Source organism: Lynx canadensis, chromosome A1 (assembly GCF_007474595.2).
Source record: "Lynx canadensis isolate LIC74 chromosome A1, mLynCan4.pri.v2, whole genome shotgun sequence".
NCBI classification, from domain to species: domain Eukaryota; kingdom Metazoa; phylum Chordata; class Mammalia; order Carnivora; family Felidae; genus Lynx; species Lynx canadensis.
In genome coordinates this window covers 1,506,480-1,523,098 of record NC_044303.2, presented here as the reverse complement: position 1 = coordinate 1,523,098, position 16,619 = coordinate 1,506,480, and the positions used below count along the sequence as shown (strand labels likewise).

General features: G+C 44.3%; 1 protein-coding gene across 4 annotated transcripts in view; it reads left to right on the top strand.

Annotated features, from left to right (window-relative positions):
• Positions 1-4,370: 4,370 nt before the first annotated feature.
• Positions 4,371-16,619, top strand: part of CRYL1 (crystallin lambda 1) — a 130,447-nt gene continuing 118,198 nt past the window's right edge. For 2 of the 4 annotated variants that reach the window (XM_030307484.1, XM_030307492.1), the window contains exon 1: positions 4,372-4,480. In XM_030307484.1, the coding sequence (XP_030163344.1) occupies positions 4,440-4,480 (41 nt within the window). In that variant the 5' untranslated portion in view covers positions 4,372-4,439. Of the gene's footprint in view, positions 4,481-16,619 lie in introns of all 4 variants that reach the window. The other 2 variants (XM_030307518.1, XM_030307500.1) reach the window with 2 other exon arrangements.

Below are 16,619 nucleotides of genomic sequence, written 5' to 3'. Positions count from 1 at the left end.
GAGAGAGGGAGACACAGAATCTGAAACAGGCTCCAGGCTCCGAGCTGTCAGCACAGAGCCCGACGCGGGGCTCGAACTCACAGACTGAGAGATCATGACCTGAGCTAAAGTAGGACGCTTAACCGACTGAGCCACCCAGGCACCCCTCACTTTAACCATTTTTAAAGTGTATATTCAAGGACACCTGGATGGCTCGGTTGGTTGAGTGACTTTGGCTCAGGTCACAATCTCACGGTTTGTGAGTTTGAGCCTCACATCAGGCTCGCTGCTGTCAGCAGAGAGCCTGCTTTGGATCCTCTGTCCCCCTCTTTCTGCCCCTCCCCCACCTTGTGCTGTCTCAAAAATAAACATTAAAAAAAATAAAGTGCATATTCAGTAGTGTTAAGTACATTTATGTTGTTGTGCATCCACTCTCCAGAACTCTTCATTTTGCACAATTGAAACTATTCCATCAAACAACAAAAAAGTTTAAAACCTTAAAAAAATACATTGTGCTAAAATATACATAACATAAAATATATCATACCATTTTAAAGTGTCCAGTTCTGTAACATCAACTATATTCCCATTGTTGTACAACCATCACCTCCATCCATCTCCAGAACTTTTTCATCTTCTCAAACTGAAATCATCCCCATTAAACAACAGCTCCTCACTTCCCCCCTCCAGGAAGCTCCCGGAAACCAAAATTTTATTTTGTCTCTATGAATTTGACAACTCTAGTTACCTCATATATGTGGAATCATAAAATATTTCTTCTTTGTGACTTAGTTCTCTTAGCATAAAATCTTCAAAGTTCATCCATGTTGTAGTGTGCCTCAGAATTTCCTTCCTTTTTAAGGCTGAATAATATTCCATTGCACGTATATGCTATATTTTGCTCACCTATTCATCTATTGATGGGCACTTAGATTGCTTCCACATTTTGGCTATTGTGAATAATGATGCTGTGAGCCATAGGCATACAGATATCTGTTTAATACCTACTTTCAATTCTTCTGTGTATATACCTAGAAGTAGGATTTCTGGATCATATGAAATTCTGTTTTTTAATTTTTGAGGAAGTGCCATACTGTTTTCTTCAGTGGTTGCACCAGTTTACATTCCCACCAGCAATGCATATGGATTCTAATTTCTCCACATCCCCACCAACACTTGTTATTTTTTTTTAAGTTTGAGAGAGAGAGAGAGAGAGAGAGAGAGAGAGAGGGAGAGAGAGGAGTGGGGGAGGGGCATAAAGGGGGGGGGGACAGAGGATCTGAAGCAGGCTCTGTGCTGACAGCAGAGAGCTTGATGCAGAGCTTCAACTCATGCACCATGAAATCGTGACCTGAGCTGAAGTCGGACTTAACCTACTGAGCCACCCAGGCACCTCTCTCTTTCTTTCTTCCTTCCTTCCTTCCTTCCTTCCTTCCTTCCTTCCTTCCTTCCTTCCTTTCTTTCTTTCTTTCTTTCTTTCTTTCTCTCTTTCAATAGTCATCCTGATTGGGTGTGACGTGGTATCTCATTGTGGTTTTGTGATTATTGATATCAAGCATCTTTTCATGTACTTTTTGGCCATTTGTATATCTACTTCGGAGAGATTTCTATTCATAAGTCTTTTGCCTTATGGTTTTTGAATTGGTTTGAGTTTTGTCTCTTTTTAAACTTAAAAAAAAAGATTATTGAGTTGGAGAACTCTTTATATATTTTTTACGTGAGGCCTGTAACAGATGCCTAATTTGAAAATATTTCCCCCCAGTTTGTGGCTTGTCTTTTCATTCTCTTGATACTGTTTGGAAAAAGCAGAAACTCTTAATTTTGATGAAGTCTAACTTATCAACTTTTTCTTTTGCCTGTTAACACTTTTTGTGGCATATCCAAGAAATCTCTAACTCAAGGTCACCACGTTCTCTCCTATGTTTCCTTTTAGATGTTTTGTAGTTTTAGGTTTTGCATGTAGGGTTGTGATGTATTTGGAGTTAGTTGTTGTGTATATGGCGAGGGGCTATCATTATCACTACCTTATCCACTTGTTCCAGCTCCATGTGTCGAAAAGACTATCCTTTGCCATCGAATTGCCTTTGTACCTTTATTGAAAGTCAGCAGACTGTGTACATTTATGGACTCTGGGATCACAAACCAAGACTCCCTCTTATCTAATGTCTTAGAACATTCTCCCTGGATTTTGGTAGCAATGGTGTGTGTGTGGGTTTCCTTCTGTTTATTTAAGGCAGGAGCTTAAGTCTGGTTTCTGTTACTCCGTCTCAGCCAGAAGTGAAGCCCTCTGTACCATAATCTTTAAAACTGTCTCTTTGATAGTCATCATGTTTTTAATATCTATTTTAACATTATTTTAAGATTATAATATTTCCATATTTTTAAATTCTATTTCTATGCTGAAATAAATAATTTTGTCTTTGTGTCTACTGGTATTTTTTTTTCATGTTTATTTATTTTTGAGAGAGAGAGGCAGAGAGAGAGACACAGAATCCAAAGCAGGCTCCAGGTTCCACGCCGTCAGCACAGAGGCTGACTCGGGGCTCAAAAGCATGAACCGTGAGAGTATGACCTGAGCCGAAACCGAGAGTCGTACCCTTAACCAACCGAGCCACCCAGGCCCCCCTTCACTTGTATTTCTGTGTAACATACATCTAGACTGGAATTTGCTAAGCCAAAGTACATACCTTTTAAATTTTGGCGCGTCTAGAACTGGGAGGGGTCTGAGATTGTCGCCGTATTGCAAACTAACAAGTCAGCTTGCCGCACTTTTGTGGAAGCTGCCCGAGACACAAGACCCACGGATGAGAGCTACAAGACCTTACTACCCACAGCAAAAGCAGTAGCCAGAGTGTCAGCATGGTAGCACCAGTTCTTGGAGCCCCATTTCCGGCAGGGTTACAGGGCGGGCCAGACGACCCCAGCATCTGCAAAGGGCCGAGGGACCAGCACTTTTTCAGCACAGGGCCAGCACTGTGGTAAGCAGCACACAAGCCAGTCCCCTTCCAGCCCAGAAACGAGCAGTGACGGGGTACTCACTCCGCGGGAGCCTTGGCCTACTAGCTGCCTGTGTGCGCAGCCGCAGAAAGCACTTAGCATCAGGAGATGGAGACGTGTTACAGTCCATTCTGGTCAGTAAGGAAGTGCAGCAATGCTCAGGGCTCATGGCTGGCTGCTGTCCCGGCAGCATTTCTATCCAGAAAGGCTGTGTCCGTATCAGCCTGCCTTCAGTTGTGTATTAAAGAGTTGTATGTCGGAAACACTTCACTGCCAACATGGATATTTTATCAATCTTTGTAATTTTAGACAATTGATCCGTAAAAGGCGAGTTATCTTTCTTGCGTTAGCTTTTCATTTACCGTCTCTTGAGTTGCGCACCTGTTTCCAATGTTCATTGACGGTTTGTGAAATTATTCTTTAAAGCCTACTTCTCCCTGTGACATTCCTCCTTCCGCGCTCTGAGTGGGGAAGACGAAGGAGGAGCTCCGTTTGTCCTCCGCGTTGCACACGCTTTCCGCTTTCTAATCATCCTGAACTGGATGGCTGGTATTCCCCTTCAGCTTGCGCTGTGTGGACGCGAACTGTCTGGCCACGTATGATGATCCATCCTCTTGGTCTGCTCGTCCCTGGGATCTGAAAACAGCCGGGTGTCAGGCACTGTGCCATTTCCTGCCTGTCATACACAGACTCTGCCTCTTGAAGGAGGAAATACAGTTCAACCCGGCCCCACTCCTGACAGTCCCCTTAGCACAGTGCAGTGGAATTAAACACGGCTTCCAGGTTCACAGATTATTAATACATTTGGAGCTTTCCTTTTCCGCTTTCCCGAGGCTCCTGGGTCTCAATTCCCATCTGTGGAGAAAGGCAGCGAGGATCTTTCTAGAAACGAATCACGAGTGTAAACTCAGCAATAAGCACTCTCATTATAAACGCCTGAGCTGGTATGTATTGGAGAGGTGCTGATATTTTCAGACAAGAAATTCTAGCAGTTTCTTTGGGGTCCTTTAGCGGTCAAGCCTTGCGCCAGCACGGAAGTGTCCCCTTCTGCGTACACTGATTTTGGGGTGCGCATTTGAAAACTAAAGTATGAGAAAATGAGTTACTGCAGTCCGCAGGGTCGGGTCTTCGCGCTTTCCCTCCGGCGTTGCCCTCCGGCCGGTCCTCCTGCGGACCTGCCCCGCCCGCGCCCCTTAGCACCGGGTCGGCGCCTGGGTGTCCGGGTGGAGGTTCCGCCTGCCACGCGCACCCAATGGGGGCCGAGGCGGCGGGCCCGCCTCCCGGCCCTCCCGCAGCCTATCGGGACCCGCACGCCCGCCCCCGACTCGAGCGCCCAGCCAATGGGCGCGGGTCACGCCCCGCCCGGCGCGGGGATCTGGCGCCGCGCGCGGCGTCCGGGAGCCCCGTAGCCCACTGCTCTTCGCACTTGCGGTGCGGCTCCCGGGCCACCCGGGCGTCGGGCCATGGCGTCCCCAGCGGCAGGCGTGGTGGTGATCGTTGGCAGGTAAACGGCCCCGACCCGCCGCCCACTTGCCACGGCGCTGGGGGAGACCCGGACTCCGCGGTGCGCCCGAGCATGGGGCCCGCGCGTCGTCGCCGCGGCTTGGGCGCCCAGGTCGCCGTCACCTTCCAGAGCTGGAAGCGGCGTGGTGGAACGCCGGCCTCCAGCCCTCGAGGGCTCAGTGCGTCCTTGCAGCCCTCCACGCAAGCGGCCGGGCGGGGAGAGTCGCCCGGTAGCGGCGTGGCTTTGCAGGTCGAGGCGCCCTGTGGAGTGCTATTTTGTTTCACTTCGGGCTGATGTGCAAGCAAGGTTCGGGAAGCTGACGGCGCAGGCTGCGGTGGAAATGCGGTTTGTGGGATTAGTTGATGCCAGGCCTCCCAGCTAATACAAATAGACGTGCTGGGCGTTAGATATGGACGAAATGGAAGTCTGGGAAAGATTCTGCAGGACTGTATTCTTAACTTCCCATTTTACGGATGAGAAAATGGACATTAAGCAGTTTGCCCCGGTCGCAGTTAAGTGACTGACAAGGGACTGTCCCAGCAAAGAGGTCCATTAGCACACCTGTGGACAGGGCTGCCTGCAGGGCGTAGGAATGTGCATGTTTTTGTCCCCAGGGGTGTCTCTGGGCGGCAGCAGGTGTTTGGCGAATACACGGGGCAATTCATTCCTGATTGCTGATTCGTGGGGAAAGCGCCTGGAGGCCAAAGACTTTTCTAGGGTGTGTCAGTTTAACAGCCTAAATTCTATGCAAATTTTTGTTTGTGCCCCCAGCCGCTCTTTTAAAACTCCTGCTATTTTCATTAAAAAAAAAAGCATTTATGTGTACCTTTGCTTTGATAGGGTATCATAGCAATCTGTAGGCATGGGAATACTTGCTGTTTATAACTAGAAGCACCTTTTTAGGGGTGACTTTGTGTCTGTTTTTTGCCGCCGAGGTGTTGGCATACCTGACCCTCCCCTCAGCGACAATTCCAGTGTCAGGGTTTTTCCCTTTAGAACCAATTGGAAGAAGGAATCAGGATGCTTTTTGCCAGCTTCCTTTTGCTCACAGCTGTGGAATTCACTGAGCCTTTGGCCTTTTCAGGCACGCGAATGTGTGGCTGCCCCGTGAGGGAATATAAAAATATATTTTCGAAGTGTCCCCTGTACTGGATAACAGTGACCATGCTTGCTTTGCGTTTCAGTTGTCCAGGGTCAAGGGCAAGAGTTTTGTGTCTCACAGCATGCTTTGGAGTAGGGTTCTGCTGGCGCCTAATAAATGTTAAGTGCAGCTTGGAATTGATGGTGCTCCGACCTGGCTCTGGTTCTTGGGTGAGGGAGCACAGTCTCTCAAGAAGGAGCAGGGATTGGCGAGTCCGTTTATTTCTGCTTTCCTTGAGGGAGTTTGACAAGGAATTAAATAGAGTTGGCAAACTTTAATGACCACAGGAATTAGCACAGGGTAGGAAGCCCTTCCTGTCTGTCCCTACACCATCAGCACCTCAAAACACACCCATCTCTGCTTCTAGAGTAGTGCTGCTCCCCTCCCCTTCATTCCTCTCTGTTCCCTCCCTCTCTCCCCTCCTCACCGCTCCTCTCCCTTCCTCCCCCTTCCTCGCCCCCTCCTCTTTTCCTCTCTTTCCCAGCCCCCTGGGTGATTCCGAGGAACATCCATTTATTTACCAAATGGGGCTGGGAATGTAAGTGAATTCGCTAAAACCTGGTTGAGTTTCATTCTTGGATTTCGACAGACAGAAGCATCCGTATTTCAATTTCAGGGACATGTTGGACCATTGTTTTTCCATCTTTTCCTAGTAAGTACCAGACTCGTTGAAAGTCGCTGCTAGAAATATAGTCCCTATTTAATTCTTTTCCGTTCATTTTTTTTTTTTTTTTTTTTTTTTTTCCTGAAGGCCACTTGTCCTCACGGCTTTTTCCTGCAAGCATCCGGGGCGGGTCCCTTCAGAATGGTGGGCTTGACCCAACAGGAGTGTGCTTTTGAAGAATTAAGAAAGAGAAAAAAAAAAAAAAAGCCTCTTGTATCTAGGGCTGTGGGAACATACAGAAGGGAAATATGGTAATGGAAGCTTTAAAAAATGGAGTAAAAGTGGGAGTCCTGAACACATTTGACTGGTGTTCTCCAGTTTTTGTATGTTAGCCCTAGAAGCCTGCAGAGGAACTTATCTCTACGTAATACGGTGTTTCTAAATAACTGAAATGTGAATTCTGTATCCATATACATACTGCATTGTGTTTACCCACATGTTAGGCCCTGAGCTTGTTCAAATAGGAACCAGTCTGGGGGAGAAGGCCAACATCGTCATGTTCCTGGTGCCTCCTGTGCCTCTTTTCACTGAGCACAGTTCTTTAGGACTGAGCGCAGGGGCCCATCTGCTTCCCCTTTGGGTGGAAATTGTATCATCGCCAGCTGTATATCCATCATGCCTGGTCCTAGTAGACAGATGTTTGAGCTTTTATAACAGAGATTGCATTTTTTTTTTTTTTTTTTACTGAAAAAAAGCCTGAAGGGCTTGCTAGGATGCTAAGATGTTGGGTTTTTTTTCCTGTTTTTTTTTTTTTAATTGAAGTAAAATTGGTATATAACCTTATATGGAATTCAGGTGTACAACATTATAATTTGATATTTGTATACACTACAGAGTGATCACCACCACGAATCTAGTTATCATTCATCACCATACAATTGAACCCCTTCCCCAATTTTTCCCATTGGAACCCCTTCCCCTCTGGTAACCACCAGTCCATTCTCTGTATCTATGAGTTTGGATCAGTTGAGTTTAGTTTGTTTTTCAGATTCTACATAACACTGCAATCATACGGTATTTGTCTTTGTCTGACTTCTTTCACTTACTATGATACCTTCAAGATCCATCCATGTTGTCACAAATGACAAGATATTCCTTTTTTTAAAAAATGTTTATTTATTTTTGAGAGGGAGACAGAGTGCGAGCGGGGGAGAGGCAGAGGGAGAGGGAGACACAGAATCTGAAGCAGACTCCAGGCTCTGAGCTGTCAGCACAGAGCCTGATGTGGGGCTCAAACCCACAAACCATGAGATCATGACCTGAGCCAAAGTTGGATGCTTAACTGACTGAGCCACCCAAACACCCCATAAGATATTCCTTTTTAAAGCTGAGTAGTATTCCATCGTCTGTGTGTGTGTGTGTGTTTATACATCATGTCTATTCATTCATAGGTGAACACTTAGGTTGTTTTCATATCTTGGCTGTTGTAAGTAGTGCTTCAATGAACGTAGGGGTGCATATATCCTTTCAAATTAGTGTTTTTGTATTCTCTGGTAAATAACCAAAAATGAAAGTGCTGGATTGTATGGTATTTCTATTTTTAATATTTTGAGTAGTCTTGATACAGTTTTCCATAATGGCTGTACCAGTTTACAGTCTCATTAGCAGTGCACACAGGTTCCCTTCACACCCTCGCCAACACTTGATGTTTCCTGAGTTTTTGAGTTTAGCCATTCTGACAGGTTTGAGGTGTTACCTCATTGTGGTTTTAATTTGCATTTCCCTGATTGTGATATTGAACTTCTTCTCACATGTCTGTTGGCCGTTTGTATGTTTTCTTTGGGAAAAAATATATTTAGATCCTCTGGGTTGTTTTTTGTTATTGAGTTGTAGTTCCTTATATGTTTTGGATATTAACCCCTTATTGGATATGTCATTTGCAAAGATCTTCTCGCATTCACCTTTTCATTTTCTTGATGGTTTCCTTTGCTATGCAGATGCTTTTTAGTTTTATGTGGTCCTATTTGTTTATTTAAAAAAAAATTTTTTAATGTTTTTATTTTTGAAGGAGAGAGAGAGACAGAGCATGAGCAGGGGAGGAGCAGAGAGAGGGAGACACAGAATCTGAAACAGGATCCAGGCTCTAAGCTGCCAGCACAGAGCTGGACGTGGGGCTCGAACCCACGAACTGTGAGATCATTACCTGAGCTGAAGTCAGACATTTAACTGACTGAGCCACCCAGGAGCCCCCCCCCCCTTACTCTTTTCAATATCTTCTCTTTTTTTTTTTTTAATGTTTATTTTTGAGAGAGCAGGACAGAGCGCGAGCAGGGGAGGGGCAGAGAGAGAGGGAGACACAGAATCCGAAGCAGGCTCCAGGCTCCGAGGCGTCAGCCCAGAGCCGGACTCAGAGCTGGGTGTGGGGCTCCCTAAGGGGCTCAACTCACCAAGGGTGGGATCATGACCTGAGCTGAAGTCAGACACTTAACTGACTGAGCCACGCAGGCGCCCCTCCATTTGTTTATTTTTGCTTTTGTTTCCCTTGCCTTTGGTGCCAGATCAAAAAAAAATATTGCTAAGACATGTGTCAGGGAGCTTACCACCTATGTTTTCTTCTAGGAGTTTTATAGTTTCAGGTCTTAAGTTCAAGTCTTTAATTCATTTTGACTTTTGAGATATTTTTTGTGCATGTATAAGATAGTGGTCCATTTTCATTCTTTTGCATGACTGTCCATTTTTCCCAGTACTATCTGTTGAAGAGGCTCTCCTTTCCCAATTGTATTTTCTTGTTTCCTTTGTCAAAATTAACTGACCAGATATGTGTAGGTTTATTTATGGACTCTGTTCTGCTGATCTGTTTGTCTGTTTTTACACTAATACCATAGCGTTTCAATTACTATACTTTTGTAGTATAGGTTGAAACCAGGGAGCATGATACCTTCAGCTTTGTTTTTCTTTCTCAAGATCCTTTGAGCTTGTTTTGAATTATTTGTTATAGTTCTGTGAAAAATGCCATTAGGATTTCGATAGGATTGCATTTGGGTAGTATGGACATTTATTTATTAATTTATGTATTTATGTATTTATTTATTTATTTATTTGTGTTTATTTTTGAGAGAGACAGAGCATGAGTGGGGTAGGGGCAGAGAGAGAGAGGGACATACAGAATCTGAAGCAGGCTCTAGGCTCTGAGCTGTCAGCACAGAGCCTGACGTGGGGCTTGAACCAATAAGCTGTGAGATCATGACCTGAGTGAAGTCAGACGCTTAACCTACTGAGCCGCCCAGGTGCCCCAGTATGGATATTTTAACAATGTTAATTCTTTCTTTTTTTTTTTTTTAACGTTTATTTACTTTTGAGACAGAGAGAGACAGAGCATGAATGGGGGAGGGTCAGAAAGAGAGAGGGAAACACAGACTCTGAAACAGGCTCCAGGCTCTGGGCTGTCAGCACAGAGCCCGACGCGGGGCTCGAACTCATGAACCGCGCGATCATGACCTGAGCCAAAGTCAGACGCTTAACTGACTGAGCCACCCAGGCGCCCCAACAATGTTAATTCTTTCAATCCATGAGCATGGAATATGTTTACATTCATTTATACCTTTCTTTCATCAATGTGTTAAAGTTTTATGTCTTAAAGTGTCTTTTACCCCCTTGGTTAAATTTATTCCTGTACACTTTGAAGTCTCTTTTGTCTGATACAAGTATAGCTATGCAGCTTTGGTTTCCATTTGCATAGAATATCTTTTCTTTTCCATCCCTTCACTTTCAGTCTGTGTGTGTCCTCATATCTGAAGTGAGTCTGTTGTAGACAGCATATAGACCTTATTTTTTATCTGTTCAGCCACTCTTTTGATTGGAGAATTTAGTCCATTTACATTTAAAGTAATTATTGATAGGTATGAGCTTATGGCCATTTGTCAGTTTTATGGCTGTTTTTGTACTTCCTTTCTGTTCTTTTCTTGTTCTCTTACTCTCTTCCCTTGTAGTTGAGTGATTTTCCTTAGTGTTTTGTTTAGATTCCTTTCTCATTGTCTTTGTGTGTCTGGTGTAGATTTTTGCCTGTGGTTACTTTGAGGTTCATGTAACAACTCTCTATATAACAGTATACTTTAAGTTTATAGAGTCTTATGTTTGAATTCATTCTAAAAACTGTACGTTTTTACCCCCTCATGTTCTGTTTTTGATGTCATATTTTTCATCTTTTTATTTTATTTCTTAATAATTATTAAAAGTTAATTGTACCACTTTTGTGTTTTACTCTTCATATTAGTTTTATAAGCAGTTAATCTACTGTGTTTACAATATACTTGCATTTACCAGTGAGATTTTTACTTTCATATGTTTTCTTGTTACTTGTTAGACCCTTTTCTATTCACCTTTAAGAAGTCCCTTGAACATTTCTTGTAAGGCTGGTTTAATGGTGATGAACTTGGTTAGTTTTTGTTTATCTGGAAAATTCTGTTCTTTCTTTCTTTCTTTCTTTCTTTCTTTCTTTCTTTCAAGTTTATTTGAGGGGGAAGGGGCAGAGAGAGAGGGAGAGAGAGAATCAACTCAGGGCTTGATCTCACAAACTATGAAATCATAACTTGAGCTGAAATCAAGAGTTGGATGCTTGACCAACTGAGCCATCCAGGCACCCCTCTCCTTCAATTCTGAATCATAACCTTGCCAGGTAGAGTATTCTTGATTGGAATTTTGTTTTTTTCCTTTCAGTATTTTGAATATACCTTGCCACTCCCTTCTGGCCTGCAAACGTTCTGCTGAAAAATAAGGTCATAATCTTATGGGGTTTCCTGTGTATCTAACAAGTTGTTTTCTTCTTGTGCTTTTAATAGTCTCTTTAATTTTTGACATCTTAATTATAATGTATCTTGGTGTGGTGTCTTTGGGTTCATCTTTTTTATAAAATTTTTTTAATGTTTATTTATTTTTGAGAGAGAGAGAGAGAGAGAGACAGAGTGTGACCAGGGGAGGGGCAGAGAGAGAGGGAAGCACAGAATCTGAAGTAGGCTCCAGCTCTGAGCTGTCAGCACAGAGCCCAATGTGGGGCTCTGAACTCACGAGTGGTGAGATTGTAACCTGAGCCGACTGAGCCCTCGGTGCCCCTGTCTTTGGGTTTATGTTATTTGGAATATGTTTTGCTTCTTGGAGCTGCCTGTCTGTTTCCTTCCCCAGTCTAGGAAGTTTTCAGCCATTATTTCTTCAAATAAGTTTTCTACCCATTGATCTCTCTTTTCTCCTTTTGGGACTGCTATAATGTGGATATTATTCCACTTGATATTGTCCCATAGATCAACAGCTATCTTTGCTTTTTAAAATTTTTTCTTGTTGTTGCCCTGAATGGGAGAGTTCCACTGCCTTGTCTTCCAGGTTGCTGATCATTTCTTCTGCTTCATCTAGTCTGCTGTTGAACCCCTCTAGGGTATTTTTCAGTTTATCTATTATGTTCTTCAATTCTGTGACTTCTCTTTGGAACTTTTTTATGTTTTCTGCCTCTTTGTTGAAGTTTTCACTATGTTCATCCATTCTCCTGAGTTCAGTGTACATCTTTATGACCACTACTTTGAACTCATTATCAGGTAGATTAGTTATCTTTATTTCATTAAGGTCTTTTTCTGAGGTGGTGTCACATGCTTTCATTTGGAATGTATTTCTCTGTCTTCTTATATTGCTTGATTTTGTGTATTTGTTTCTTTGTATTCTGTGAAACAGCTACTTCTCCCAGTCTTGAAAAGTTGGCCTTGTGTTGGAGATGAACCTTATAGTTCAGACTTGCTCTAGCTTGTTGTTTATTGAAACTTTGTGAAAGCACCCTGCTTTGTTCTCCATAGGTTGCAGTTATTGAGAGTATGCCAAGACCTGTCAGTGTTTCAAAAGGAGGGATCTCCGACAGTGCCTCGTTTTAGGCTGATTGTAAGCCAGATCCTCAAGCAACAGCTTCTAAGGTGCATAAAAATATATAGTCTTGGGGCGCCTGGGTGGCGCAGTCGGTTAAGCGTCCGACTTCAGCCAGGTCACGATCTCGCGGTCCGTGAGTTCGAGCCCCGCGTCGGGCTCTGGGCTGATGGCTCAGAGCCTGGAGCCTGTTTCCGATTCTGTGTCTCCCTCTCTCTCTGCCCCTCCCCTGTTCATGCTCTGTCTCTCTCTGTCCCAAAAATAAATAAACTTTGAAAAAAAAAAAATTAAAAAAAAAATATATATAGTCTTATATATATAATTATAAACCCTGATGACTTCTAGACTAGGTGATCTGGAGGTGTCCCCTGGGCAATAGTTGCAAAAATCGTGGCTTTAGACAGGTGTGTAAACTCCTTTCTGGGCAGTATCAGCAAACAGTGGCTGGGTCAAGGTAGAGCACTAATATGGTGTCTCCCTGCCCATGTTCCCAGGGGGCACTGCTGTGGCCTCTGATTATGTGGCAAGCCTAAAGCCTGCCTTTTAGACTGAAGCTTCAGAACACGAAAACAGGCCTTGTCACATGAAGACTGGGAGTGTGTTTCTGCCTTCTGTTGTGCAGTGCCCCGGGGTTGATGGCCTGCCAGGGAGTGTCCGATTGTTTCGGACCTGTGGGGCCCAGAAACACAATCCCCTCTGGCCACCAGAGCCAGGCAGGCCTCCTGTGTGGGCTGTGGGTGCCTGTTGGCCGTGGCAGGGCAGGCCAAGCCAGTATTCTGTAGAGGTGGGGATGGGGCACTCCCACCTAAGATAGTAGGCTGGGGGGGGGGGGGGGGATAAAACTGGTTCTTGCTAAAGCTGGCACCAACAAGGCAGAAAGAGAACACAAAAATGGCACCCACAAGCGCTTCCATCTCCCAAGAGAGTCCCAACAAGTTCCTGCCTCTTCTCAGATGCTTTAAGATTAACAAGTGAGGGACACCTCGGGGCTCAGTTGGTTGAGTGTCCAACTCTTTTTTTTTTTTTTTTTTTTCAACGTTTTTTTAATTTATTTTTGGGACAGAGAGAGACAGAGCATGAACAGGGGAGGGGCAGAGAGAGAGGGAGACACAGAATCGGAAACAGGCTCCAGGCTCTGAGCCATCAGCCCAGAGCCCGACGCGGGGCTCGAACTCACAGACCGCGAGATCGTGACCTGGCTGAAGTCGGACGCTTTAACCGACTGCGCCACCCAGGCGCCCCAAGTGTCCAACTCTTGATTTTGGCTCAGGTCATGATCTTGTGGTTCATGGGATTGAGTCCTGCCTAGGGCTCTGTGCTGGTAGTGTGGAGCCTGCTTGGTATTCTGTCTCTCTTCTCTCTCTCTCTCTCTCTGCCCTTCTCCCCTGCTCACACTCCCCATCTCTCCCAAAATGAATAAATAAGCTCAAAAAAGAAAAGATTAACAAGTGAGTCTCCTTTGCATATGCTAGGTGCCTTTCAAATTGTTGCTTTTGCGCTAGGCCCCAGGGTCTTTGGACCCTTTAAGAGTGGATTATTTAAAAAAATTTTGTTTTAATGTTCATTTATTTTTGAGAGACAGAGACACAGCGTAAGTGGGGTAGGGGCAAAGAGAGAGAAGGAGACACAGAATCTGAAGCAGGCTCCAGGCTCTGAGCTGTCAGCACAGAGCCCAACACAGGGCTCAAACTCACAAGCCGTGAGATCATGACCTGAGCCGAAGTCAGATGCTTAACCGACTGAGCCACCCAGGCACTCCAAGAGTGGATTTAAAAAGATTTTTTTATTTATTTTTTAAATTTACATCCAAGTTAGTTAGCATATAGTGCAACAATGATTTCAGGAGCAAATTCCTTAATGTCCCTTACCCATTTAGCCCATCTCCCCTCCCACAAGCCCTCCATCAATCCTCTGTTTGTTCTCTATATTTGAGTCTCTTATGTTTTGTCCCTCTTCCTGTTTTTATATTATTTTTGCTTCCCTTCCCTTATGTTCATCTGTTTTGTAGCTTAAATTCCTCACATGAGTGAAGTCATATGATACTTGTCTTTCTCTGACTGATTTCGCTTAGCATAATATTCTCTGGTTCCATCCACATAGTTGCAAATGGCAAGATTTCATTCTTTTTGATTTTTCTGTTTGTTATGGAACCAGGCTGGAATGCCAGCGGAAAAACCAAGCGTCACTCGGAGATCTTGGTGGATTGGAGTTTTATTTAAGACCGAATGCAAGTGGGGAGGGTAATCTATAGTCGTCAGCTTCCATATCTGTGGGGGTTTTCACGCAGGCAGCAAACAAAGGAAGAAGAACCCGGAGGAGGGGTCTCTAAGCTAGAGACCAGAGTCTGTTTTTGCCCCATAGGCCATCTTTGGCGTACTGTGTTCACTTCTCCAACATGTTGATTGCTTCATTCTTTTAATACTCCATTGTCTATATACCACATCTTTTTTTTTTAATATTAAATTTATTGTCAAATTGGTTTCCATACAACACCCAGTGCTCATCCCAGCAGGTGCCCTCCTCAATGCCCATCACCCACCCTCCCCTCCCTCCCACCCCCATCAACCCTCAGTTTGTTCTCAGTTTTTAACAGTCTCTTATGTTTTGGCTCCCTCCCTCTCTAACCTCTTTTTTTTTTCCTTCCCCTCCTCCATGGTCTTCTGTTAAGTTTCTCAGGATCCACATAAGAGTGAAAACATATGGTATCTGCCTTTCTCTGTATGACTACTTTCACTTAGGATAACACTCTCCAGTTCCATCCACATTGCTACAAAAGGCCATATTTCATTCTTTCTCATTGCCACGTAGTATTCCATTGTGTATATAAACCACAATTTCTTTATCCATTCATCAGTTGATGGACATTTAGGCTCTTTCCATAATTTAGCTATTGTTGAAAATACTGCTATAAACATTGGGGTACGGGTGCCCCTACGCATCAGCACTCCTGTGTCCCTTGGGTAAATTCCTAGCAGTGCTATTGCTGGGTCATAGGGGAGATCTATTTTTAATTTTTTGAGGACCCTCCACACTGTTTTCCAGAGTGGCTGCACCAGTTCGCATTCCCACCAACAGTGCAAGAGGGTTCCTGTTTCTCCACATCCTCGCCAGCATCTGTAGTCTCCTGATTTGTTCATTTTAGCCACTCTGACTGGCATGAGGTGGTATCTCAGTGTGGTTTTGATTTCACATCTTCTTTATCCATTCATCCATGGATGGACATTTGGGCTCTTTCCATACTTTGGCTATTGTTGATAGCGCTGCTATAAACATGGGGGTGCCTGTGTCCCTTCGAAACAGCACACCTGTATCCCGTGGATAAATGCCTAGTAGTGCAATTGCTGGGCCATAGGGTAGTTCTATTTTCAGTTATTTAAGGAACCTCCATACTGTTTTCCAGAGTGGCTGCACCAGCTTCCATTCCCAAGTTTGATAAGTTCTTTATAGATTTTGGATACTAACCCTTTATCTGATATGTTGTTTGCAAATATCTTCTCCCATTCCATCGGTTGCCTTTTAGTTTTGCTGATTGTTTCCTTCACTGTGCAGAAACTTTTTATCTTGATGATGTCCCAATAGTTCATTTTTGCTTTTGTTTCCCTTGCCTCTGGAGATGTGTCAAGTAAGAAGTTGCTGTGGCCAGGGTCAAAGAGGTTTTTGCCTGCTTTCTCCTCGAGGATTCTGATGGCTTCCTGTCTTACATTTAGGTCTTTATCCATTTTGAGTTTATTTTTATGTATGGTGTAAGAAAGTGGTCCAGGTTCATTCTTCTGCATGTTGCTGTCCAGTTTTCACCATTTGCTGAGGAGACTGTCTTCATTCCATTGACTATTCTTTCCTGCTTTGGCAAAGTTTAGTTGGCCATATGCTTGTGGGTCCATTTCTGGTGTCTCTATTCTGTTCCATTGATCTGTGTGTCTGTTTTTGTGCCAGTACCATACTGTCTTGATGATTACAGCTTTGTAATACAGTTTGAAGTCTGGGATTGTGATGCGTCCAGCTTTGGTTTTCTTTTTCAGGATTGCTTTGGCTATTCGGGGTCTTTTCTGGTTCCATACAAATTTTAGGACTGTTTGTTTAGTTCTATGAAGACTACTGGTGTTATTTTGGTAGGGATTGCAAGAGTGGATTTCTTGTTACCTATAGCCCCATGGTTCTCCTGGAATTAAGCCCCTTGATTGTCAAGATCAAACACTTTGGGGGGCTTGTTTGTCTGGTGTAGTTCTTTAGGGTTGGGGTGCCTAATGTGGGACACAAATCCCTTGGTCATTGGGAACAAAATCTGTATTATGATGAGACTATGGGTGTAACAGAATAAATGTCTACCTGCGGTAGTTTTTTTGAAGGACTAATTTGGAATTATGAGTTGGGAAGCTTTTAAGCATATCCGCGCCCGCCCTCGCCTCTCGGCCGAATTCCCCGCGTGCGGGCGCAGGACGCGGGGGCCTTAGCCGAGGGAGGGGTCTGCGGCCCACGCGGCCCCGGAGGCCCGGTGG